Below are 26,922 nucleotides of genomic sequence, written 5' to 3'. Positions count from 1 at the left end.
TAATTTAACCTTACATTGTGAACTTTTTTCATCAAATAATATTTTACAATGTAATTTTCATGGCTGACTAATATTAATAGTATTGTATATTAAGACCCCATCTAAAGAGAATTATTCATTATGCATCTGTAGTATTGTATTTTTTATTCTATTCTAAGCTTAATATTACTAAATTGTGAGGTCCTAACATAAGATCAAATATCTTTGTCTATGCCTTAGTACTAAGAACAGACTATATATGTCATATGTATATGTCATACATATAATGGGTACTGAATACATGTTTGCTGGGTAAATAACCTAGAGTATAAGGGTGCTAGCAAAGAGCTATTATGGCTTTAAGTTCTTATACATTTCTTATCTCCTCTGCTGATAGGTTGGTGCAGAATTTTATTGCATACATGATTATAGGGAAAAGACATCTTACCTATCAGAAAAGCACAAGAATGCTAATGAATATAAATGTTAGCATTTTAATTCTTTGCTGTAGACTATTAAAATTAGGGTGTGTAGGTATTAGGACCAGAGCAATGACAGGCAAGAAGGTCACGGCAATATAATTTTTGAATGCCTTCAGATTTTCTCACCAGAAAATTATCTCACTGAACAGCTATCATACAAAAAACATGAAAAACATCTTCAACAAAATTAGAAAACAGTATCCTAGTGAACCCCAAAATATAAGCAGATAGGGCCAAACCGTCATCAGCAGCAAGTTCCCCTGCAAATATCAGTGGTATGGAAAAGTGTGAAGGAAAGTCAAAAGTTACTTTTAAGACCTTGGAACCAGAGAATCACACAGGTTCTCACCCCTAAAAGAGGTGTCCCCAATCTTAGTGAAAGGCTAAGTATACAAAACTGATAAAAAATTGGAGGTGAAGGCAAAAGTACTGCAGGAAGCCAGGATCATGCTGGTGGCATGTGTCCTCAGGGCCCTTAGAAATACCACAAAAGCTCCCTTCCAGAAAGAGCTTGTTTAGCAAAAAATTCCTTGGAATAGAGTCTAAACCGAGCATCTACGCAACCATAAGAAAGAACAAAATTGTGTCCTTTGTAGCAACGTGGATGCAACTGGAGGCTATCATCCTAAGTGAATTAACACAGAAACAGAAAACAAAGGCCACATGTTCTTGTTTATAAGTGGAAGCTAAACATTTTGGATATACTTGGACGTAAAATTGGGAACAATAGACAATGGAAACTCCAGAAGGAGTTGGGAGAAGAGGGAAGGGTTGAAAAACTACCCATTTGGTACTGTGTTCGCTGTTTGGGTGATGGGATCAATAGAAGCCCAAATTCTCAGCATCACACAGTATACTTATGTAATAACCTACATGTGTACCCTCTGAATCTAAAATACACTGAGTGTTGTAGCAATACTGTGGCAGAGGTGGCTACCCAAAGGCCGTATTTTTTAATACTTAATAAGGATAACATACCATAAAATACTTCACAGCCCATAAAAAGGAACAAAATCATGTCCTTTGCAGGGACATGGATGGAGCTGGAAGCCATTATCCTCAGCAAGCTAACCCAGGAACAGAAAATCAAATATCGCATGTTCTCACATAAAAGTGAGAGTTGAACAATGAGAACACATGGACACAGGGAGGGGAACAACACACACTGGGGCCTGTCAGGGGAGAGAGCAGGAGGACGTAGAGCATCAGGATAACTAGCTAATGCATGTGGGGCTTACTACCTAGGTTGATGGGTTAATAGGTGCAGCAAACCACAATGGCACATGGTTACCTATGTAACAAACCTGCACACCCTATACATGTATTTCAGAACTTTAAACAAAACTAATTTTTTTAAAGAAGGGTAACAAGAAGAAAGAATCCTGCAGCAATAAAGCTAGAAAAGCTTTCGTGGCCCAATCCACTTCCCCACACAGAAGATTTTATTTTAAAATATAGAATATAGAAAAGTGTCTTTCACTTACACATGAGCAACAGAAAAGGGTTGTGGCAGTCAAGCTCATACAAACATATTGCCTATTCTTCAAAAAAGAGGAAGAAAATAATGGCCTGAAATATACTTACAGTGAAGCTACACCAGAAACATATGGACACAAAGCAAATGAAAACTTAAACCCAAATTTAAGAAAACAAGATTTTAAAAATGTAAGAAAACAATAGAAACAAATAAAAAGCATGAATCAGAGTTTTTAAAGCTTGTAAAGGGGGAATTAGACAATAGATCTATTGAAAACAGCGGTCACAGCTTAAGAAAGAATATTTTATTACCAATCTTTAATGGGATATACCCTAAAAATAAATGAAACTGCAAAGAAATCCTGAACTGCGTTCAATATATTTATAGTTAGGAAAGATACTGGTATGGTTATTTTTGAATAGTAATAACATTGATACACATATCTATAGATAGATTAGATGGATAGATAGATAAGATAGATCAGGACAAAGCAAATAATGATGTCATAAAATGAAGAAAATCTCAACTTTGAATGAGATATATCAAATGAATATCTTATCTCAAAAAGTGTTTCCTAGACCTACCCTCTAAATCAGTATAAACTCAGTAACACTGAGCATCCTTACCACCCAGATTGTGATCTTCGAATACCATTTTCCACTCAAAAGAGTCAGGTGTCTTTGGGAAAATGACTGAGTCCAGGTTTGGAACAGGTAATGTATAAAATGAGCCTGGGAATTCTTGTCTGAAAGCAAGGAAACTATGAATATTTGAGAGTCAGAAAGAATAATGCTACAATGAATTAAAATACATCAAATTTTAAAGTGAAATTCATGAGTTTATATTGATAACTTTAAAATCTGGCTAAGTTTGAAGATTATTGGGTTATTCTCAAAATTGATTAATAAAGAGAAAGAATCAAAGCACATAGACTACCTATCCTATTTTCAGGATAACCAAGTATTTGATGAGATAAAATACTTTTAGAAGGATTCCAGCTCATAAATTTAAAGAAATTACTGACTTATAAAATTATGTGTGGCCAGGCGTGGTGGCTCATGCCTGTAATCCCAGCACTTTGTGAGGCCAAGGAACGCAAATCACTTGAGGTCAGGAGGTCAAGACCAACCTGGCCAACATGGTGAAACCCCATCTCTACTAAAAATGAAAAAATTAGCCAGGCTGGTGATGGGCACCTCTAATTCCAGCTACTTGGGAGGCTGGGGCGGGAGAATCACTTGAACCCGGGAGGTGGAGGTTGCAGTGAGCCGAGATTGTACCACTGCACTCTAGCCTGGGAGACAGCATGTGGTAGCTCACACCTTTAATCCTAGCACTTTGGTAAGCCAAGGTAGTAGGATCACTTGACCCACAAGTTCAAGACCAGCCTGGCAACATAGTGATGCCTCATCTCTACAAAAATGTTTTTTAAGTAGCCAGGTTTTCTTGCCTGGCTCAGTGCCTCACGGTGGCCTGTGGTCCCAGCTACTCAGGAGGCTGAGGTGGGAGAATCACCTGAGCCTGTGAATTTGAGGCTGCAGTGCACTGTGATCATGCTATTGCATTCCAGCCTGGGTGGCTAAGTAAGAGTCTCAAAAAATAAATAATAAAAATAAATACACACACACACACACACACACACACGGTATGGCCTCATTGAAACAATGGATATATGAAGTGATTTTCAGTAGCCACTTAAATTATTAGATGAAAAGATGATGGGGCAGGATATATAATGGAGGGGTTAGACTAACAACATCTGAACCTACTGATCAGTCTTAACATCACTGAAGGCGGGACAGCTACACATTATGTGTCATTCAATGAGATGCACCACCTGAAAAAGTTATTTTGCCTGGATTGGTGGCTCACACCTGTAATCCCAGCCCTTTGGGAGGCTAAGGCAGGAGTATTGCTTAAGCCTAGGAGTTGGAGAACAGCTTAAGCAACATAATAAGAAACTGTCATTACAAAAAATTCAAAAAATTAGCCAGACATGGTGGCACGTGCTTGTAGTCTCAGCTACTTGGGAGGCTGAAATGGAAGGATCACTTGAGCACAGGAGGTGGAGGTTGCAGTAAGCCATGATCATATCAGTCCACTTCAGCCTAAGTGACAGAGCAAGACCCTGTCTCAAAAAAATAAAAATATACTCCATCTCTCTCCTGATCCATGTTGAAAAAAGAAAAAAAGAAAAGAAAAATAAAAAGTTTTCTTTTCTAAAGCAGTTGAACCTAAATCTAATGAAGTCTTAGCATAACTGTCAGTTTAAAGGAAGTTCAGAGAATAGAGAAGCATGGTAAATTGTACCCTAAGGGTATATTCAGTTCAAATTCAGAATGTAGGAAATTCTACAAGGAAAACTGCCAAATTCCTTTAATAAAGAAGTGGCATGAAGAAAGAGGAAGAGGAAGTTATCAACTGTTAAAGATTTAAAGAGTGTCAAGAATCTAATCAACTTGAAAAAGAAGAACAAAATTGGAGTATTCACACTCCCAATTTTAGAACACATTGCAAATCTATGGTAGTAAAGACAACATGGTACCATCATAAAGGTAGACTTACAGATCAAGAAATAGAATCCAAAAATAACCCTCACATTTAGAGACAATTGATTATCATAGTTTTTCTGTGAGGAAGAAGAGTATTTCTAATAAATGTGATGGTATGACAATTGAGTTTCCACATGAAAAAGAATAAAGTTGAACCCCTACCTCACACCATATACAGAAATTAACTCAAGTAGTGATGCACAGAAAATGGCAGACAGAGTAGGAAGCTCCAAGAATTGATCCCTATACTTAAGCAACCACTGAGCTAGCAAAAATGAATAGAATCAACTTTTTTGAAACTCTAGGATCTAACCAAAAACTGATAGTAACCAAGAGAGTACTCAATGAAAGAGGCTTACTTTCTTACTTTCAGTACTTTAGAGTAATGCTACAATGAATTAAAATACACCAAATTTTAGTTCAAAGCAAATTATAAATATGTCATATTAAATACTTCATGAAGTTTATACTTTCAGGATCTAGCCTAATGCTTTAAAAACTACTTTCTGGCTTAATACTTACAGGACATAGTATAATGTTTTAAAGATTACTTTCTGCTTAATTTCCTGTTTGTTTTGGGTGGTGAGTTGCCTGGCTAATTTTTAAAACTTTTTGTAGAGACAGTGTCTTACTATGTTGCTTAAGCTTGACTCCTGGGCTTAAGCAGTCCTCCTACATCCACCTCCCAAAGTGTTGGGATTACAGGCATAAGCCACCAAGCCAAACAAGAAAATTTGTTAGGTGGTATCTCATTGAAAAACACATAATGTGTAATTGTCCCACCGTCAGTGATGTTAAGACTGACCAGTAGGTTCAGATGTTGTTAGTGTAACCCCTTCATTATATACCCTGCCCCATCATCTTTTCACCTAATGATTTTAGCAGCCACTGAAAATTATATATCATTGTAGCATGATTCTATTCATTTTGGCCAGCTCAATGGTTGCTTATGTAGAAGTATCAATTCTGTAAGCTTCCTACTGTGTCTGCCATTTTCTGTGACATCATTCCTTGAGTTAATCTTTGTATATAGCGTCAGATAGGGTTTCAGCTTCATTGCTTTTCATGTACTGAAAAGTACTTTTTTACTTTCAGTAAGAAAGTTACTTAACTGCCTACCATCTCCCATGCTCAGTAGCCTTGGTGGTGGTGGCCCATATTTGCAGTGTAGCTTGCTGGTGCCAGGTGGGACATGGACCTTGTTCTCAAAAAATTGTGGTTATTTATTTATTTACTTATTTTTAAATCTCTGGCATTCTCTGAGAGGCTGGCACAGAGGCTAGCCTTTGTTTCACCTCCCATCAGGCTGAATTGGCTTCCTAAGTAGTGTCTACTGAAAAGATTTAAAAACATATACTACCCATAGCCACCTGAGGCAAGGGAGAGTAGACGGGACAAGCAGCAAACAGAAAAGCCTGGGAAGGAGGAAGCTGAGGAAGAAGATAATTGGTGAAATAAGGGTTTTGCTGGGCTATTAGGTGTACTGAGGAATCCACCAAAAGTATGCTCAGAAAAGACCTTAGAGCAGGGGTCCCTAACCCCCAGGCCATGGACTGTTAGGAACTGAGCCACACAGCAGGAGGTGAGCAGTGGGCAAGTGAGCATTACCACTTGAGCTCCACCTCCTGTCAGATCAGCAGTGGCATTAGATTCTTATAGGAGCACAAAGCCTATTGTGAACTGCACCTACAAGGGATCTAGGTTCCATGCTTATGAGAATCTAATGCCTGATAATCCAAGGTGGAAGAGTTTCATCCCAAAACCATCTCCCCACCACCCTGCCCCATCTGTGGAGAAATTGTCTTCCATGAAACCAGTCCTTGGTGCCAAAAAGGTTGGGAGCCACTGTCTTAGAGGACCCTGGGCTTGGATCTCTGGATGTTCTTTGGGCTCCGTGCGAGTAGGAGTTGAGCTAACACAGAATTGTAGGCAGCCTAGCTAATTGAATGATTACCCAGCTCAGAGTCAATCATCTCAGAGTCAATCTGCAAAGACTGGGAGAGTTTGTCTTGTTTTGTTTTGGCTCCGGCCATTTAAAGAAATCTCTGTCATGTCACTGACTGACTACTGAAATAACAGACTTCAGTGTCCATGTACGGTAAACAAAATGTACTCAAATCAGTGATCTAAATATAGTAACTGAAACTATAAAAATCATAGAAGAAAACAAGGATAAATCTCTAGACCTTAGATTTAAGGTCATCCTCTATGGCAGTGGATTATTAGATATGACACCTGAAGCATCAACAATAAATAAACAATAGGTTAATTGGACTTCATCAAAGTTAATAACTTTTGTTCACAAGACCTAATCAAAAAACTGAAAAGACAACCTATAGAATGGGAGAACATTTATCTGATAAGGGTCTACTATCCAGAATATATGTAAAGAACTCTTATAACTCAGCAACAAAAAGATAAATAACTTTTAAAGGGACAAAGGACTTGAATAGATATTTCTTCAAAGAACATGTACAAATAGCCAGCAAGTACGTGAAAAGATGCTTGATGATATTTAAACATTGAATGCCATACTGTTTGCAGTGTTATTTTTACTAGGAAAAATTTAGCAGGAAGGAGGTTGTTGGGGAGGAGGATTTAAACTTACAACACTCTAGAGTGGTTAAATTAGGAAACATGAAATGAATACCTCATATCATGATTATAAAGGCTGGAAAAAATAATTTACATTATAATTGCAATTATATAAAAATGAGGGAAAATAAAATTAACATTGATTGCATGACTTAGGAACAATATACTTATTTTAGGTGGATATCTGTTGATATTTTAATGTTTCTGCAGTTGTTTTAGAAACATAAAATGATTAGGACTTTAGTGGAGGTGAACTCTATTTTTCCCCAAGTAAAATGTGCATATTCATTCAGATAATTGATTCAAAAATACTTCATGGATAAGATTGCTGTAGACTATTGAAATAGAATAAGTAGTGTGATCAAAGCGTAAGTGGCGGAGATGGACAGAAAAAGGGAAGATGCTGGTCAAAGTGTACAAAGTTTCAGTTAAAGAGGAGTAGGTTCTGGCTCTCTATTACACTGCACAGTAACTAGTTAATAATGTATATTTCAAAATAGCAATTATTTTTAAAATGGATTTCAAATGTTACAAAGAAATGATAAGTATCTGAGGTGATAAATGTGTTGATTAGCCTGATTTGATCATTCCAGTGTACGTGTATTGAAACATCACATTATACCCCATAAATATATACAATTATTATTTGTCAATTAGAAACAAAATAATTTTTAAAATAAAATGAGGTTATTAAAGGCATAATAAAAGTAAAAAGGAATAGTTTACATAGACTGGATTTATTAGAGAAAGTAATTGCAGGGATGGAACAGATGTAAAACTTAATTAGGCCTGGATTATAGAAGTACCTTGAGCTACCAAACAACCAAGTTTAGGTTTCATTGGATAGCAGGGAAGTGCTGACTGCCTTAAAGCCTAATGCTTTAGGAAAATTAGTCTGGAGACTTTTTTTCAGGGTGAATTGGCAAGGGGGCAGCCTCAGAGTCAGAGAAGTCTATCTTTCTAGGCTAAGTAAGAACCTGATAGAGAGGGCTAACAGAGTGAGGACACAGTAAGGGAAGTAAAGGGGCATTGTCTATGCTTGCAAAGGTTAAAAAGTTAACTTCGATCTGCAGAGTTTTCTCTCCTCAGTACGCTCAAGATTTCATCTTCCAGTTTCATCTTCTGTCCCTATTAAAAAGGTAGTTTTCTTGGATCCCCTGGAGTACTAACAATGGACTTCTCTCTATAGGGTTATGATAATTCAGAGAGCAGTGTTCGGAAAGCTTGTGTCTTCTGTCTGGTGGCTGTTCATGCGGTAATTGGTGATGAGCTAAAACCACATCTCAGTCAACTCACTGGCAGTAAAGTAAGTAGTGCTGCTGTGTTTTAAAGATGGTGGCCATAGTACATCATTCATAATTTAGTTATATGTCTGTAATGGTAAGCTCTTTATTTGGCATTTAGTAAGTCATGCTTTGAGTATCCAACTTGCCCTTATTATTTCTATTTTGTATTTTATCTGTTTCTACTCTAACATTGGTCACTCAGGTGAAGTCAGTAGTTTGCTGGGGTGGTGAGTAGGTTTCTGTGAGAGAAAAATACCTGCAGCTTCTAGTTATTTGTAATAGTTAGATGACTCCTTACCAAATCCCAGACTCAAATCTTTACCCCTAAGCACTGTTTCATTAAGAATAAATAGACTGTTGTGGTTATATATTCTTGAATTACTGTATATCTCTCAAAATATAGAATACTTGAACATTTTTAAAGTGTTCCCCTTAAAAACTGTGATAATCAAATATTTGTTCTCTTTCTATTACCCAAATTAATGTCCAACTTTAACTTGAAATGTTAAAAAATAAAAGTTTTCTGATTCATTGTTCAGACTTAAAAAAATAAATGAGTCTTGCCATTCTCATTTGATTGCTACTACCACAACTTTGAAATTCATTCTACTAAGATGGCCAGGCAAAGTGGTTCATACCTGTAATCCCATCACTTTGGGAGACCAAGGCAGGAAGATCACTTGAGACCAGGAGTTTGAGATCAGGCATGGGCAACATATTGAGAAGACCCTGTCTCTAACAATAAAAAGATAATAATAATTTTTCTGAATTAGAAGTTTGTTCTCCAGGGTCAGGATAACTTATGATTGTTGAATTATGACTTATCAGCCAGTTAGCAGGAGGCACTCACCATCACTTAAAGAACTTCTCAAATCCTAGGATTGTTTTAACTATGGTCAAATTTATTTTTTAACAGCAAAAAGGCAGAATATATAGATAATGGAAAATGAGCCAAAGTACACACCTTAAATTAAGTATCTGTATAAGTTAGAGATAGATTAAAACAATAATTCTTAACTCTGGGTTACAGACCACTTCAAGACTTAGGTTAAATCTCATCTCAAGAAAAATGCATTCAGATAAAAACCATAAAAGACAAAGTTTAAAAAAAATAGAAAAATACATAATTGAAACAATTATGTGTCATTTCAAAGGGTATGATCCCCTGAATCCCATGGCTACCAGGTTAAAACTCTTGGATCAAAGTGTTAATATTTAGAAAGTAAACCTTCCAAAACAGTTAAAACTCAGCACTTTAGCAGAACAGTAGGTAGCCAGTAATAATGACACATGTGAAGACAGTAGAGAGGTGAAAAAATATTATGAAATAACAGTAGATGAAACAAGTAGGCCACATGCGGTGGCTCCCACAGCCCTTTGGGAAGCCAAAGTGGGAGGATCACTTGAGCTCAGGAGTTTGAGACCAGCCTGGCCAACACAGAAAGACGCAGTCTCTACGGAAAAAAAAAAAAAAATTAGGCCGGCTCGGTGGCTCACGCCACTTTGGGAGGCCAAGATGGGTGGATCACGAGGTGAAGAGACCGAGACCATCTGGTCAACATGGTGAAACCCCGTCTCTACTAAAAATACAAAAATTTGCTGGGCATGGTAGCGCACGCCCATAGTCCCAGCTACTTGGGAGGCTGAGGCAGGAGACTTGCTTGAACCCAGGAGACGGAGGTTGCAGTGAGCTGAGATCGCGCCATTGCACTCCATCTGGGTAACAAGAGCGAAACTCCATCTCAAAAAAAAAAAAAAATTAGCCAGGCACGGTTGCACTTGCCTTTGGTCCCAGCTACTTGGGAGGCTGAGGTTAGAGGATTGCCTGAGCCCAGGAGTTTGAGGCTGCAGTGAGCCGTGATGATGCACTGCATTCCAGCCTAGCCAACAAAGGAAGACCCTGTCTCCAAAAAAGAAAAAAAATCAGAACACAGAATTGTATATGTATTGATTACAAACTTCATAAAATAGTGATTTCTTACAGTCAAAGACTGCAAAATGACACAGATATCAAAAACATTCTTGGTAAGAAGGTAGTGAGACTTTGTGGTCTAAGATCCTTAGGTCCTATAACTCAAATACCTGAATTCCTATTTTTGCCCACTTCTTTCCCCACCCTCCCCTCTGCCCTGAGACAGAGTTTTCCTCTTGTTGCCCAGGCTGGAGTGCAGTAGTGTGATCTCAGCTCACTGCAACATCGCCTGCCGGGTTCAAGCAATTCTCCTGCCTCAGCCTTCTGAGTAGCTGGGATTACAGGCATGTGCCACCACACCCTGCTAATTTTGTATTTTCTAGTAGAGATGGGGTTTCTCCATGTTGGTCAGGCTGGTCTTGCTCCCAACCTCAGGTGATCCACCCACCTCGGCCTCCCAGAGTGCTAGGATTATAGGCGTGAGCCACTGCACTCAGCCTTTTGCCCACTTCTTACCCACCCCTGTTATCTCAGACAGAAACATAACCATTCTGTAGTCCTCATCTATAAAATGTGAAGATAAAAGGATAATGTAAAACAGCATATTGCTCAATTGTTTGTTATTGCTTTAATGGTGACTTCTGAGTTTAATGTTGTATTTGTCTGTTCTCACGCTGCTATAAAGAACTGCCCTAGACTGGGTAATTTATAAAGACATTTAATTGTCTCAGTTTTGCATGGCTTGAGAGGCCTCAAGAAACTTACAGTCATGGCAGAAGGGTGTGCAAACACGTCCTTCTTCACATGATGGCAGGAAGGAAAATAATGAGAGAAGTGCAGAGCGAAGCGGGAAAAGCCGCTCACAAAACCATCAGATCTTGTGAGAATTCACTCATGGTATCACGAGAACAGCATAGAGAACCAGGATTCAGTCACCTCCCACAAGATCTCTCCCCCAACACATGGGGATTACAAGTCAGATTACAATTCAAGATAAGATTTGAGTGGGAACACAGAGCCAGACCATATCAAGTGTTTTATATGTGATCCATACAACATATTTTGAAAAGACATGATAAAATACTCTTTCATGAATAACTGAAGACTTAAAAACTTTTTTGGTTTTTTAAGTACTTTTTCTTTTCAGATGTGCTAGCCAAAAAAAGTAATAATTTGTTATTCTTAATTATCAGCAATAACTCGGGCATTATCATAACCCCCAGCCTAAAATGTATCTTTCCAAGCTCACATATATGTATGTAATATTTTAATGAGCATCTTATATTTTGGATCAGCTCGCTCAAATGACATTTATTTGGCTTGAATCTGCAGATGAAGCTACTGAATCTTTATATCAAACGTGCACAAACGGGTTCTGGAGGAGCTGATCCCACTACTGATGTTTCTGGACAAAGTTAGTGAAGCTCGTCAAAGCGAACCAGGTCTCAAAAGAAAGGACAGATAGACCACCCTCATCAATGAAAGGAAATTCTCAAACACATCCTTTGGAACTTACTATTGTTTCCCAGTTTTAGTTTGTTCTTTTGTTTTGTTTTGTATTTTCTGTAACAGAGGACTATCCTCAGTCTGCATGTAACTTTTATGATAGTTATTCCAAATTCAAGAAGAAGCAGTATTAACATCAATTGATCGATACAAAGTAATTTTTAATCTAATTCATCATTTCACATGTTTGTACTTTGTCTTCCCATTAACTTTGCCAGTGTTATGATTGTATAAATTTTTTTTAATGCTGGTTAAACCGGAATGCTTAAAGCTTTAAAAGTTTTAACAGTCTAAAACATTTTTGCCTTTATTCAACTGCAGAATAATATTTTTATTGCTACTTTAGTTTTGTTCCGTATCATGTCCTATGCTAGAAATATTTAAATGATGTGAAACAAAGCAGGACTAATTTGAACTACAGCTGGACTCTGTTTGTGTAATGGTGATACATGTCATTAGTTGCAACTTCTTTGGGGTGATCTGTAGTTTGAAAACTAAAACCTCAAAGACAGATGTTACAGAATCAGCCAGTTCTGTAAAACTGATATTGTTTGTTGGTTATTGATCTTGCCATCTTTATTTAAAACCATGTCCCTTCTATGATCCCTTAAGAAAGCTGCACCAAATCATCTGCCTGTTTTTTTCTTGATACCGAAATAGAAGGTTTTATTGCAGGGTTTTTTTTGGTTTGTTTATATCTTTGTTGTGAATGATGCTTTTTTTGTATTTATTAATATCAAATTCACTTATGAATAAACTTGCTAAAGGAAACAGACAAAAAAAATCAAGTGCGTGTGTGTCCTTGACCGTCTTCTGTATCTCACGTAATAAACAAACTAATTATTGAGACATGGGAGTGACCAGCACCTTTTCTTTAAATGGTGGAACCTGGTTTCCTTTTACCATGAAATTGTCTTACTTGAAAATATTGATCCTGATGAGAGAGAAGATGGTGCCAAGGCTATCTTAGTATAATGGGCTCAAATTCTCTACCTCTTCAGGGCTAATACTTTTAACTGAGCTGCTGCCTATATTGTCTTTTGGAAAACTACTTAAAGGGTGATTTTTCTGTTACTTTTTAACAAATTTTTTTAATCACCTTTTGCTACACCCGTTCTTTTCATGTGCAGCCGACTTTCAAAGATTACCACTTTTGGTGAAAGGCCAAATTAGATAATTTGGAACCAGGATACTAATGATTTCTCATCTTCACTTTTTTTTAATCCTAATATAAAGTGAATTTGATTGAAAAGGCAAATAGCTATTAGGGAAGCAATTTGCTATTGTTACAGAGTTATCTGTACTTTCTTTGTTTAATTGAAAAAAATGTAGAAATGTATGTAAAGAATTTAAGACAAGAATACTGAATGGATGATTTGTCATAGGCTTTCCCCTTCCTTTGTTTCTGTTCTAGCAGCAGGCAAAGTTTCTCTATTTCTTCTCCCTCTACCTGTAACAATTTTGTTTTCTACTGTTAATTACATTGTGTATTTATAGTTCTATGCTTACTGTTGTGCATATACTGGCAATAAAACTGTACATAACATTACTTGAAAAAGTTAATAATGTATATCAGTCATTTTTCTGTCTCACAGTGTAACAAGTCACTCAGTTAAAGTTTCTCTTTAACTTTAGGTCTTGTATCAGTGGTGTTCTCTTGAATTTTGTAAGTCCATCTGAGGAGAAAAGATTTTTCAAGTGTAGCAACTACAATTAAAGGTATATAGCTCTATACACATGTATAAATTACAGCTTATCTGTAAGAAGAAAATGCATTTTAAACATTGGTCTCTTCTCAGTAGATTTGACCTTTTGATATGTTTGTAAACATGACCTTCGGATATGTTTGTAATCATTTCGAATCAAAATACTGATTTGATTTTGACCTTTGGTTTAAGATACTGCTTTAACTACTGTTGACAACTAAGTAAAGTGACTTAAGCTGAATAGTAACTCTAACTGGAAAATTAGATCAAGTACCTGGCATCTAGTGGCAGACAGCCACTCAAGAAATGAATTAACTACACAGTGGAAAAACATGGTTTAATGTGTCCAAATGAAAGCTAATGTATATAAACATTAACAAAAGTTTACAATTCTATAATTTCAGTTGATAAGGCTATAAGAAAGTTATTGATTATTTAAATCACTATATACCATAGACCCTTAATTTGTTCATTCCAGAAACATTTTTAGATGTCAGCTACTTAAAAACAGTCACAAAAAGCTACTGTTTAAATTCTTCTTCCTGCTATTCTCTCCCAAATTATTAGTGTTCATTTACTGCACTGCTGAGAACTAATTAAAAGCATATATTCCAGGTTGAAAAACATGTTTATTTTTTTTTTGGGTTTCAAAATCTGTAATAGACTTCTAACATTTTCAAGTAAAATGTGGTTTGAACTCAGGTTCAAACTTGAAAATGGTAGCCTTCAGTTTTGCAGTTAATCTGCAAAACTGTTTCTTCATATTTTATTCTTACAAACTTTAAGTCAAAGTTACTTTTATTAAGTTATGTCTTACAGTAAAAGACTGGAATCTAACTGATAACATCATTGATAAGGCCAAATGTTTGTTAATTCAAATGTAGCTTATAATTGCTCAACTAAAACAGCATTTACAGTAAATAGAAATGACAATTAATTAGCATATTACTCCATGATTACTACATGAGGCTTTTTAAACTTAATTTTTTACATCTTTGCAATTTTTTATATCTTTTTTATATCCTTGCAGTGAGCCGAGATCGCACCACTGCACTCCAGCCTGGGCAACAGAGCAAGACCGTTTCTCTCAAAAAAAAAAAAAAAAAAAAAAAAATTACTTTTAATATCACCACTAGAGATAATCTATATTGCTTGCTATTTTAGAATACTAAGATAATGAGTTTGATTTAATACTGAAAACTGTAGGATTAGAATTAACTAACATTTTGAATACTTCTGTGCATGTATTTAACAATACTTTTGGGAGGTTTTGTTTGTTTTTTTTGAGATGGAGTCTCGCTGTATCTCCTAGTCAGGGCGGAGTGCAGTGATGTAATCTTGGTTTACTGCAACCTCCACCTCCCAGGTTCAAGCAATTCTCCTGCCTCAGCCTACTAAGTAGCTGCGATTACAGACACATACCCCCACACCTATTAAAAAAATTTATATTTTTAGTAGAGACAGGGTCTCACCATGTTGTCCAGGCTAGTCTTGAACTCCTGACCTCAAATGATCCCCCCACCTTGGCCTCCCAGAGTGCTTGGATTACAGGTATAAGCCACCATGCCCAGCCCTTAACAATACTTTCAAATATATTCTTTCTTCTAAAAGGTAGCCTCTGATGTAGCCTGGGCGACTGAGCGAGACTCCAAGAGGTGATGCTTAAACTTAGTCTAAAGGCGGAATGTGTCTGAGAAACATTTGGGGGTTACAGAGTGGGCAGAGAAGAGAAGCAAAAGTAGCAAGGCAATGATGTATAAAATGGCAAGAAGCATGAGGACATGTTATTGGAACTTTTTAACTACTGTTAAATTTCCCTCCCCTCTCCTTTAAAAATAGCTGCAACAAAAACAGCCATCTGTGGTGGCCCAGATACTCAGAACGGTGAGGCAGGAGGATCACTTGAGCCCAGGAGTTAGAAGCCAGCCTGGGCAACATAATGAGACCCCCATCTCTAAAATACAAAAGAAAAAGAAAATCTGCATCTTTGAAAGCAAGCAAACTTGGATATAGCTTTTATTTTAGTGGTTAGCATTTCAAAAGTTTTTCTTATCTTGTAAAGTTATACTGTTGAATTTTCTTTTTCAAACCAAACGTAGCACTTTGTGCCTCCCCAACTGGCCATTGTTACACAACTTGGTTTGACTAGAACCTGAGCTAGTGGGGGAATGGCCCAAGTCGGAGTAGTAGATATTCTAAGATATATATTCTATGATATAGTCTATGTGAACTAAGGATTCCACTGAAGACTTCAGCAGAATAATGCAATTAAAATTAACATCCCAAACATTCCAATTTTACATAATCTGAAAACTTCAGAAGTGAGATATTTTAGGCTCCAGTTTTTTACATATTGGCCTCTACTAACCTGGCTCTGATTTTTCATTCACTTATTAAATATTTGAGCACCTGCTGTGCATCTGACACTCCTAAAGTCTATGCTGTAAATATGTAGTTGTGGATCTGGTGATGGGAGAAACATGTTAATGTGTCCTCAGAAGTTACAGTGTTATGGGAGGGGCTGGCCTGTTACTCGGGGTAGGAAAGCACCCAGGGATGCTGCTTTTTGCAAACCATGCTGACTAGCATGCTATGCAGCTCTGGTCTCCCTGTATTCATTCAATGTTAATGTCAGATTCATAGGACAGTATTTTTCTCCTTAAGAAAGTGTAAATCTATTATTTATTGGAAGTGAATGCAAAAAGAGATTGCCTGACAATTTTGCTAGTTTTAGTCTAAAGCCAAATTTACAGTAGTTTTCATCAAAGTTTAGGTCAGAGTAGAGACATGGAATCAATGTTAGATTACATCAATAAAGCAACAAATGTGCTTTTTCTTCTCCATCTTCCTTTTTTTTTTTTAATTTAATGAAGAACATCAGGAACTTGGGATTTTTTTCACTCTTTCTTTTTTTTTAATTTAATAAAGATCTCCATCTACCTAAAGCAGTGGTTCTCAGCTGCGGGTAACTTTTGCCTGCTGGAGGACATTTGGCAATATCTGGAGGCATTTTTGATCGTCTCAATTTGGATGTGGAGGCACTATTAGCATCTAGTGGGTACAGGCCAAGGAAGGTGCAAAACCTCCTACAATACACAGGACAGACAGCCCTCCACAGCAAAAACTTATCTGGGCTCAAATGTCAATAATGCACAAGCTGAGAAACGTTGCCCTAAAGCAAAGGGGTTGCCATAAATAGGTCCTAATACAGCCCTGGTTAGAAGCACTGAATCGGTGTTTTATTTCTCACTTTGTCTAGGGATAGGTTTTCACTCTGTCATACAGGCTGGAGTGCAGTGGCACAATCATTTCACCGTAACCTAAACTGGGTTCAAGCAGTCCTCCCACCTCAGCCTCCTGAGTAGCTAGGACTATGGGCACGTGATACTATGTCCACTTAATTTTTTTTTAATGTTTATTTTTTGTAGAGACGGAGTCTCCCTATGTTTCCCAGGCTGGCCTTGAACTCCTGGCCTCAAGCAATGATCTGTCCTCTCTGCCTCCAAAGTGCTGGGATTACAGGTACGAGCTACCACACCTGGCCTGAATCAGTTTTTTACACTAATAAATAGAAAGGTGAACAATTTAGAGATCACTTCTAGCTGATTGATTTTAGGATAAATTTTCTTATTTTTAATAAATGATGAACGCACATGCCGAATATTTAACACAAATCATTGATCCTCAACCCAAACACTGCTCATTTTCTACTATAGCTTATCTGATTTAGAAGTTTCTGTTTAATACTAGGCTAGTCCCTCAAATTGTGGTCTCATAAAAGTGATTTTTATTTCAAAAAACTGACGTTCAGCCCCTGAGGCAAGAGAATTTCCTTACAGTGAGGTTTACTCCAGGCAGGTCAGCAGCAGTGAATGACCTTGGCATTGGCTGGGCAGTCTTAAACATTAGTCATTCATATAGTGTACGCTTGTGCTTATAGGAAGTACCTAGAGTAGTCAAAGTCATAAAAACAAAAGAAAATGGTGACCTGCGATCATACCACCCTGATCAGGCCCAATCCTGTCAGATCTCAGCAGCTATGCAGGTTTGGGCCTGTTTAGTACTTGGATGTGAGAAAATAGAATGGTGGTTGCCAGGGGCTTGGGGCAGAGGGAAATGAGGAGGTATTTAATAAACACGGGGTTTCTGTTTGGGAGAAGAGTTCTGGAGGTGGGTAGCAATGATGGTTGCACAACATTGTGCGTGCATTTCATATCGCGGAACCAAGCTTAATAATTAAGATGATAAATTTTGTTACATGTATTTCTCCACAGTTAAAAACAATAAAACAATTTATTGGTCATTAAAATGAGTTCAAGGCCAGGTGCAGTGGTTCACACCTGTAATCACACCACTTTGGGAGGCCAAGATGGGAGAATTGCTTGAGGTCAGGAGTTTGAGGCCATCCTGGCCAACATGGTGAAACCCTGTCTCTACTAAAAATACAAAAATTAAGGCTGGTTGTGATGGCTTATGTCTGTAATCCAAGCACTTTGGAGGCCAAGTCGGGCGGATCACCTGAGGTCGGGAGTTCAAGACCAGCCTGACCAACATGGTGAAACCCCGTCTTTAAAAAAATAAAGAGGAAATAAAGGAACCCAAGCTCTGTGCGAGGGCTGTCTGTGCCATTCCACCCACCTTGCCCTTCAAACCTGAACTCGAGCCTGCTGTTCACTGGCCTAGCATTGCTCTCGCCATGGCTCTCAGCGATGCGGACATGCAAAAGCAGATTAAGCATATGATGGCTTTCATTGAACAAGAAGCCAATGAGAAAGCAGAAGAAATAGATGCAAAGGCAGAGGAAGAGTTCAACATAAAGGTCGGCTTGTGCAAACCCAAAGACTAAAGATTATGGAGGATTATGAGAAGAAAGAGAAACAGATTGAACAGCAGAAGAAAATTCAGATGTCCAATCTGATGAATCAAGCAAGGCTTAAAGTCCTCAGAGCAAGAGATGACCTTATCACAGACCTACTAAATGAGGCGAAACAGAGGCTCAGCAAGGTGGTAAAAGATACAACCAGGTACCAGGTGCTGCTGGATAGACTGGTTCTCCAGGGTTTCTACCAGTTGCTGGAGCCCTGAATGATCGTTCGATGCAGGAAACAAGATTTCCCTCTGGTAAAGGCTGCGGTGCAAAAGGCAATCCCAATGTACAAAATTGCCACCAAAATCGATGTTGATGTCCAAATTGACCAGGAGTCCTACCTGCCCAAGGACATAGCTGGTGGAGTTGAGATCTATAATGGGGATCATAAAATAAAGGTTTCCAACACCCTGGAAAGCCGCAGGACCTCATAGCCCAGCAGATGATGCCAGAAGTCTGAGGAGCCTTGTTTGGTGCGAATGCCAACAGGAAGTTTTTGGACTAAGCCTCCGGGAGGTGGAGCTCATCCTTGGCTCTCCTGCTGTGACGTGGAAGCTTCTGATATTTGAAGAAACACGATGTCTCTGTTGCTTCTCTTTACTGCCCCAGTGCTGCTCTGTATTTATCAGTGATGCCCCTCTGTCTGTCACTAATGCCTTGTCTAATTGTTCACAATGGCGGAAAGCTTCATGTAATATGATCAAGACCCACCTCCAGTTCATCTGAAAGAAACACAGTGTCCGGTTGGTTCGGCACACTAGGGGAGGGCCGGGTGGTGGTTGCATGGGCTTCCTGGGTGTCCGTTCACCATCTGGCGTAGAGGTGACGTGTTTGGCATTCTCGGCCCTGCATTCCCCACTCTTGAGGCTTAAGGTGCACGTGGCACACCACTTCTTCCAGTGGTCGCTTCGCTGTTCCCTGTTTAGGTCTCGACATTTTCCCTCTTCTGTAAATGTGATTCAGAATCTAAGCCTTGGATGTGCTTTATTTATTAAAAGAGTTACGTGGAAAAAAAATAATAAAATAAAATAAATAAAGAAAAATACAAAAATTAGCCAGGTGTGGTGGCACAAGCCTATAATCCCAGCTACTCTGGAGTCTAGGGTACGAGAATCACTTGAACCCCTGGAGGCGGAGATTGCAGTGAGCCGAGATCATGCCACTGTGCTACAGCCTGGATGACATAGTAAGACTGTCTCAAAAAACAATTAACCAGGCATAGTAGCACACACCTGTAGTCCCAGCTACTTGGGAGGCTGAGGCAATAGGATCACTTGGGCCCAGGAGTTTGAGGCTGCATTAGCTATGATTGAGCTACTGCACTTCTGTTGACAGCAAGACCCTGTCTAAAAAAATGAAATTTTTAAAAAAATGAGTTTGAAATATAAAAGTGATTAGAACTCTGTTTACTACCTAACTTAATTACTATGAAAGATTATATGTAAGGATGTTGAGACAGAATATATAGGCTATCTACATAGATGATTTTATATGCATATGAACAATTAGGCAAATCGAAGCAACTTTTTTTAAAGCAGCTGTGTTGAGAGTGTTTCCCCACAGGAACTGTGAGATTTCTGTCTTTGCTTCCTGTCTCACTTTCTGCTTACCTTGTTCCTAATGTCAATTTCACTGATTCTGACTTCATCGCTGATCTCTTTGTTTTTCTAAATTTGGCACATATAATCAGATCCATTTTGTCTACACTATACCTCCTCTAAGGTCCATACTATTGGCAGATCTACCACCTCCCTCTCATTATCGCCCTTGCCTTCTGCTGTTGCATCAGGGACTTGGCATCTGGCCCACAAATTTCCCCATCTCCCCAAGGGAGGTATAGCAGAGTGGTTAAAAGAACAGGTTATGCATTGGAACTACTCAAATAGAAATCACTATTTCCACCACTCGGACAAGTCACTTAACCTCTGAAAACATTGAGTTTTTCATCTACAGAACTGCAAAAACACAATAGCACTTATCATATAAGATTGGCTGTAATGACTGAAATAATGTCTGTCTTTTGAACATAGCCTGATATCTGCAAGTGATGGCCTTCAGGACTATAGTCTTTTTACATTTATTTTTATTTATTTATTTTAGAGACAGGGTTTCACCATTTTCGCCAGGCTGGTCTTGAACTCCTGACCTCATGATCCACCCGCCTCAGCCTCCCAGAGTGCTGGGATTACAGGCGTGAGACACCTCACCCAGCCAGGACTATAGTCTTAGTAGATGGTGGGAGCCATCCAACTGAAGTCCCTGACTACTGCTGTCTTCCTTCAAGCTCAGTTATTTTCCCAGCCCTGGCCCTGAACTGTTCCATCTTAACAATCATAAACCCAGCGTTTTATTTGCCAATTGCAGGCTTTAATTTTTTAATTGTGATTTTTAAAATGCATAACATTAAATTTGTCATCTTAACCATTTTTAAGTGTGAAGTTCAAGTGTTAAGGATATTTACATTGTTGTGTAACGTCTCTAGAATGTTTTATCCTAGAATACTGAATCTCTATACTTATATAAAACACGGATTCCTCTTTCCCACTTCCCTTAGTCCTTGGCAACCACTTTTCTTTTTTTTTTTGAGACAGTTTTGCTCTGTCACCCAGGCTGGAGGGCAATGGCACATACTTGGCTTGCTTCAACCTCTGCCTCCTGGGTTCAAGCAATTATTCTGCCTCAGCCTCCCAAGTAGCTGGGAATACAGGCACCTGCCACCCAGCCCAGCTAATTTTTGTAGTTTTTAGTAGAGATGGGGTTTCACCATGTTAGCCAGGCTGGTCTCGAACTCCTGACCTCAGGTGATTCACCTGCCTTGGCCTCCCAAAGTGCTGGGATTACAGGCGTGAGCCACTGCACCTGGGAGCAACCACTTCTCAACTGTTTCTATGATTTTTGACTACTGTAGATACTATCCATCAGTAGAATCATGTAGTATTTGTCCTTTTGGGACTGACTTATTTCACTTATCATAATTTCTTCAAAGGTTCATTCATATCATAGCACATGACAGGAATTCTTTCTCTTTTTTTGAGGCTGCATAATAGTTCCACTGCATGCATTTATCACATTTTCTTTATTCATTCATCCAATGATGGGCATTTGGGTGGCTTCCACCTCTGCGCTAGCGTGAGTAATGCCGCGTGGGCATCTGTTGTTGTCTTTTTAACCGTTTATGTGTTTCCAGCACTGTGAACAATACTTGGATCATAGTAAGTACTTCATCATTGTTTCATAAACAAATACAGGAATGAATTAGATCAGTGAGCCTTTAGAGTATCCAAATCTCCTAAAAACAATAAAATTGTCCTATGGCTTTTCACATTCAGACTTTTGTTGCTGCTGTATATTTCAGCAAGAAAGTATGTAATAAATGCTTTATGTTAATTGTTCTTTCCTATGTGTCTAGTCTTGCACTAAGCAATTAGATGCATTACTTCTTTTCATTTGAATCCTTAGGCAGGTATTATTATGATTTTATCATCACCCCCAATTTACAGAAGAAGAGACTGAGACTTAGAGAAGTTAATTGATTTGCCCAAGGTCTTGTGGCATGTAAGTTATGTAACCAGGCTTTAAACCCAGATTGTCTGAGGCCAGGGACAGAAAACTTAATCTCTTTGTGTGCTATAAATGCCATAGTTATTCTACGTGAACATTTTTAAGATTTTCTCCTCTTTGTGAATGAGTGTTCATTAAGGCCTTAAAAAAATCCAGTGGCATTTCAAAATTGCTTTTGAATAACTGGCCCATGAAAATACTGAGTTTCTCAAAATGTACATACATGACCTAGGTAAGCACTCAAAATCAGTAAAAGAATATTCATAGTTGTTAAAGAAAAGGATGCACTTTCTATATTCTCTTTTGTAGTGGAAGCATTAATATAATGAGGCCTCACGATGCAACTCAGACAACATTTGTCTTGAAGGTAGATGCTGAATAACCTAAAGCAGGCCTGCTCAGGGCAGCAAGAGCTCCGTGGTTGCAGCTCCCTCACCTCCTATTCCTAATATTTCAGCCCTACAGCTCACTGAGACTGCTGATCCTTCTGATTACATCATCCTTTCCCAATTGTCCTTTCTCCCTTTGTCTGTCTTCAAGCCTGGATAATGAAGAGAGTCTCAGGAAGACATCATACAACAACCCAATGGATGAATAGCCAACCCAGATGAGAATCAGGTATAGTTGACTCCAGGAGGAAGGTCTCCAAGGGAAAGAAAAAGGAGGATTTAGGGCTGGGTGTGGTGGCTCATGCCTGTAATCCCAGCACTTTACGGGAGGCTGAGGCAGGTGGAGCATGAGGTCAGGAGGTCAAGACCAGCCTGGCCAAAATGGTGAAATCCCGTCTCTACTAAAAATATTAAAATTAGCTGGAAGCCAAGGCGGGCGGATCACCTAAGGTCGGGAGTTCAAGACCAGCCTGACCAACATGGTGAAACCCCCGTCTTAAAAAAATAAATAAAAATAAAAATAGGCCAGGCGCGGTGGCTCAAGCCTGTAATCCCAGCACTTTGGGAGGCCGAGGCGGGTGGATCACAAGGTCAAGATATCAAGACCATCCTGGTCAACATGATGAAACCCCGTCTCTACTAAAGATACAAAAAATTAGCTGGGCATGGTGGCGCGTGCCTGTAATCCCAGCTACTCAGGAGGCTGAGTCAGGAGAATTGCCTGAACCCAGGAGGTGGAGGTTGCGGTGAGCCGAGATCGCGCCATTGCACTCCAGCCTGGGTAACAAGAGCGAAACTCTGTCTCAAAAATAAATAAATACATAAATAAAAATTTAAAAAATAAAAATAATTAGCTGGGCATGGTGGTGGGTGCCTGTAATCCCAGCTACTCGGGAGGCTGAGGCAGGAGAATTGCTTGAACCCAGGAGGTGGAGGCTGCCATGAGCCGAGATCACGCCATTGCACTCCAGCCTGGGCAACAAAGTAAGAATCCTCAAAAAAAAAAAAAAGCCAATAGAAATTATCTAGAACAGAAGATCAGGTAAAATCACTAATGGTATTAATGGATGTTCTAAAGGTTTTTAAGATTTTCCCCTCTTTCTTTTAAAAATAGATAAATTATACTAGCACTCCCAGATGTGTGTTTTTCATGACGGCAAAAACAATAACCAAAAAAATCAATGCATGTGTGAATGATATATGTTTTAGGTTTGGGAAAAGATGCAGGGATACATTCAAGATTGCAGACATGCGATATGGAGGTGGGGTAGGAGGACTGAGGAAGAGAGAAAAAGAGTATTTGACATATGGGATATATTAATAAGGATTTCATTTCTGTAAATATAGATGTGTATTTATGAAAGTCTTGCCCTATGATATGGTTTGGCTGTATATCCACCCAAATCTCATCTTGAATTGTAGCTCCCATAATCCCCACACAGTGTGGGAGGGACCAAGTGGGAGATAATTGAATCATGGTGATGGTTTCCCCCACACTGTTCTCATGGTAGTGAAGTCTCATGAGATCTCATGGTTTTATAAGGGGTTCCCTTCACTTGGCTTTCATTCCGTCTCATTCTGTCTTGTCTGTCACCACATAAGACGTGACTTTCACCTTCCACCATGATTGTGAGGCCTCCCTAGCTACGTGGAACTGTGAGTCCATTAAACCTCTTTTTTCTTTATAAATTACCCAGTCTCAAGTATGTCTTTTTCAACAGTGTGAAACAGACTAATATACCCCACAAAACATTAAGTGGACATTCTAGTCTTTTCCTCTGCTTCCTTGATCCCTCACCAGCCCTCAGTGTACTTTTCCACAGTCTACCTTTTTCTCTGCCTTCATGTTTAAACCAGCCATTATACATCCCAAATGTCAGTAGCATGATGTTTGGTCAGAGGAAAATGATATTTCAGTTCATAAAATCTCCTATCACATCAGTAACCCCTGATGGTATGATTTGATCAGACTGATTCTTGCTTCAGATTTTCAGACTTCAGCTTTTAACATCTTTCCCACAAAAGATAAAATACTTCTTCTGAAACTTCTGTGTTAACATCATGAAACGTTTTGCTCTTCCACAGATCAGCCCCATCAACATCACCCAAAAACTCATTAATACAGAATGCCAGACCCTACCCCAGACCTACTGAGTGAGAATCTGCGTGTTTAATAAGATTCCCGGGTGATGTATATGCACATTACAGTTTATGATTTATATGCATGTTAAAGTCTGAGAAGCACTAGTGTGGAGGTATATAACACCAATTTTCATATTGCATGATGCTTTGGTTTCAAAAGCTCTTTATTTTAGCAATTAACAATGAACTCTACTTTTAATGCTTCCAGTTAGCAGCTTTTTTTCTATTGCAGATTCCGATAGGAAATCTATATATAAATGTATTAACTGCAAATACGGAATTCCAGTACTGCATCCCTGAGATCACACACCCTTTATTAATGAAATTTTATGTTGTATCATCATGAAATACCAACTAGCTTGACCAAGATATCAATCAAGTTTATTCTTCTGAGAAATAAATACTACAAACGTAACGACATTCCATTTAAAAATTTATATGCAACCAGTACTTGGACACCTATTCAAATGTCAAGCATTGTTCATGGCCCTAGGAATACAGCACTGAAAAAGCAGATGAAAATCTGTACCCTCATGGAATTCATATTTTGGTCAGAGACAAAAGATAAATAAGAAAAATGTTCATTCAGGTAGTCTTGCATATGAAAGAAAGAAAAATGTAGCATACCTGAGATAGTAGTGAGCCCTAAAAAAAAAAATAACAGGGAAGGGGGTTTTCCAAAGGCAGAGATGGGCCGGGCGCGGTGGCTCATGCCTGTAATCCCAGCACTTTGGGAGACTGACGTGGGTGGATCACGAGGTCAAGAGATCGAGACCATCCTGGTCAACATGGTGAAACCCCGTCTCTACTAAAGATATAAAAAATTAGCTGGGCACGGTGGCACGGGCCTGTAATCCCAGCTACTCAGGAGGCTGAGTCAGGAGAATTGCCTGAACCCAGGAGGCGGAGGTTGCTGTGAGCCGAGATCGCACCATTGCACTCCAGCCTGGGTAACAAGAGCGAAACTCCGTCTCAAAAAAATAAATAAATAAAATAAAATAAAAATAAATAAAGGCAGAGATGTAATGGGATCTTATGAAGGCTGGTCAGTGAAGACCTTGCTGAAAGGGATATTGAGCAAAGACGTGAAGGAAGTGGAGTGTGACAGGCATAGTAGCTCCCAACAATGTCCATATCCTAATGCTCGGAACCTGTGAATATGTTACCTTACTTAGCAAAAGAGACTTTGCAGATGCAATCGAATTAAGGACCTTGAGAAAGAGAAATTATCCTGGATTATCCTTACAAGTGAAAGAGACAGGCAGGAGAGTCAAGGAAGATGAGATTGCAGAAGTAGAGACTGTGGTAATGCAGACATGGAGGCCACTTCTGGAAGCTGAGAAAGCCAAGGAAGTCGATTCTCCCTTGGAGTCTCCGAAGGAAGCCCTTCCAACACCTTGACTCTAGCCCTTTAAAACTAATTGTGGTGCCATGCACCGCGGCTCATGCCTGTAATCCCAGCACTGTGGGAGGCCAAGGCTGGCAGATCAACTGAGGTCGGGAGTTCGAGACCAGCCCTGACCAAAATGGAGAAATCTCATCTCTACTAAAAATACAAAATTAGCCGGGCGTGGTGGCGTATGCCTATAATCCCAGCTACTTGGGAGGCTGGGGCAGGAGAATCCCTTGAACCCGGGAGGCAGAGGTTGAGGTGTGCCAAGATCACACCATTGCACTCCAGTCTAGGCAATAAGAGCGAAACTCCGTCTCAAGAAAAAAAAATTATGTGGGCCTTTGTTGTGGCTCACGCTTTTTTTTTTTTTTTTTTGAAGTGGGATGGCTTTTACTACCATTTCCATGGAGGAAGTATAACATAGGGCTATAGACTAAGACTGTCTAGGTTCAAACACTGGCTTGAGCTTGGGTAAACAGCCTGGCAGTTGCTTAAAAGTTTAAGCAGGCTGAGTGCAGTGACTCCCAGCACTTAGGGAGTCTGAGGCAAGTGGATCACGAGGTCAGGAGATGGAGACCATCCTGGCTAACACGGTGAAACCCCGTCTCTACTGAAAATACAAAAAATCAGCCAGGCGTGGTGGCAGGCACCTGTAGTCCCACCTACTCAGGAGGCTGAGGCAGGAGAATCGTTGAACCCAGGAGGTGGAGGTTGCAGTGAGCCGAAATTGTGCCACTGCACTCCAGCGTGGGCAACAAAGAGAGACTTCGTCTCAAAAAAAAGTTTAAGCATAGAGTTCCCGTATGACGTGGTAATTCTGCTCTTAGGTATGTATGTAAGAGAATGGAAAACATGTTTGCACAAAAACTTGTACATACACTCTCATAGCAGTATTACTTTTTTAACCCTCCCTAGTTACAGCTAGTAAGTATTACTCTTAATAGCCAGAAAGTGAAAAAGTCAAAACAATCCAAATGCATCAACTGATGAATGGATTAAACAGAATATTCTATATCCATACAATGGAATATATTTTTCAGCCATAAAAAGGGATGAAGTACTGATACAGGGTACA

At 39.0% G+C, this 26,922-nt stretch overlaps 1 protein-coding gene and 1 pseudogene across 50 annotated transcripts in view; both read left to right on the top strand.

Moving 5' to 3' along the window:
• The window catches only part of CLASP2 (cytoplasmic linker associated protein 2), a 246,743-nt gene extending 233,391 nt beyond the window's left edge, over window positions 1-13,352 (top strand). For all 50 annotated transcript variants that reach the window (XM_035278616.3, XM_035278611.3, XM_035278606.3 and 47 more), the window contains 2 exons: window positions 8,275-8,391; window positions 11,616-13,352. In XM_035278616.3, the coding sequence (XP_035134507.1) occupies window positions 8,275-8,391; window positions 11,616-11,702 (204 nt within the window). In that variant the 3' untranslated portion in view covers window positions 11,703-13,352. The remainder of the gene's footprint in view (window positions 1-8,274; window positions 8,392-11,615) is intronic.
• A 4,765-nt stretch (window positions 13,353-18,117) lies between these two features.
• LOC100402075 (V-type proton ATPase subunit E 1 pseudogene) lies at window positions 18,118-18,882 on the top strand (annotated as a pseudogene).
• Window positions 18,883-26,922: the final 8,040 nt, after the last annotated feature.

Source organism: Callithrix jacchus, chromosome 17 (genome assembly GCF_049354715.1).
Source record: "Callithrix jacchus isolate 240 chromosome 17, calJac240_pri, whole genome shotgun sequence".
NCBI classification, from domain to species: Eukaryota; Metazoa; Chordata; class Mammalia; order Primates; family Cebidae; genus Callithrix; species Callithrix jacchus.
The sequence above is the reverse complement of the archived record's forward strand: the minus strand, read 5'-3'. Positions and strand labels throughout refer to the sequence as shown.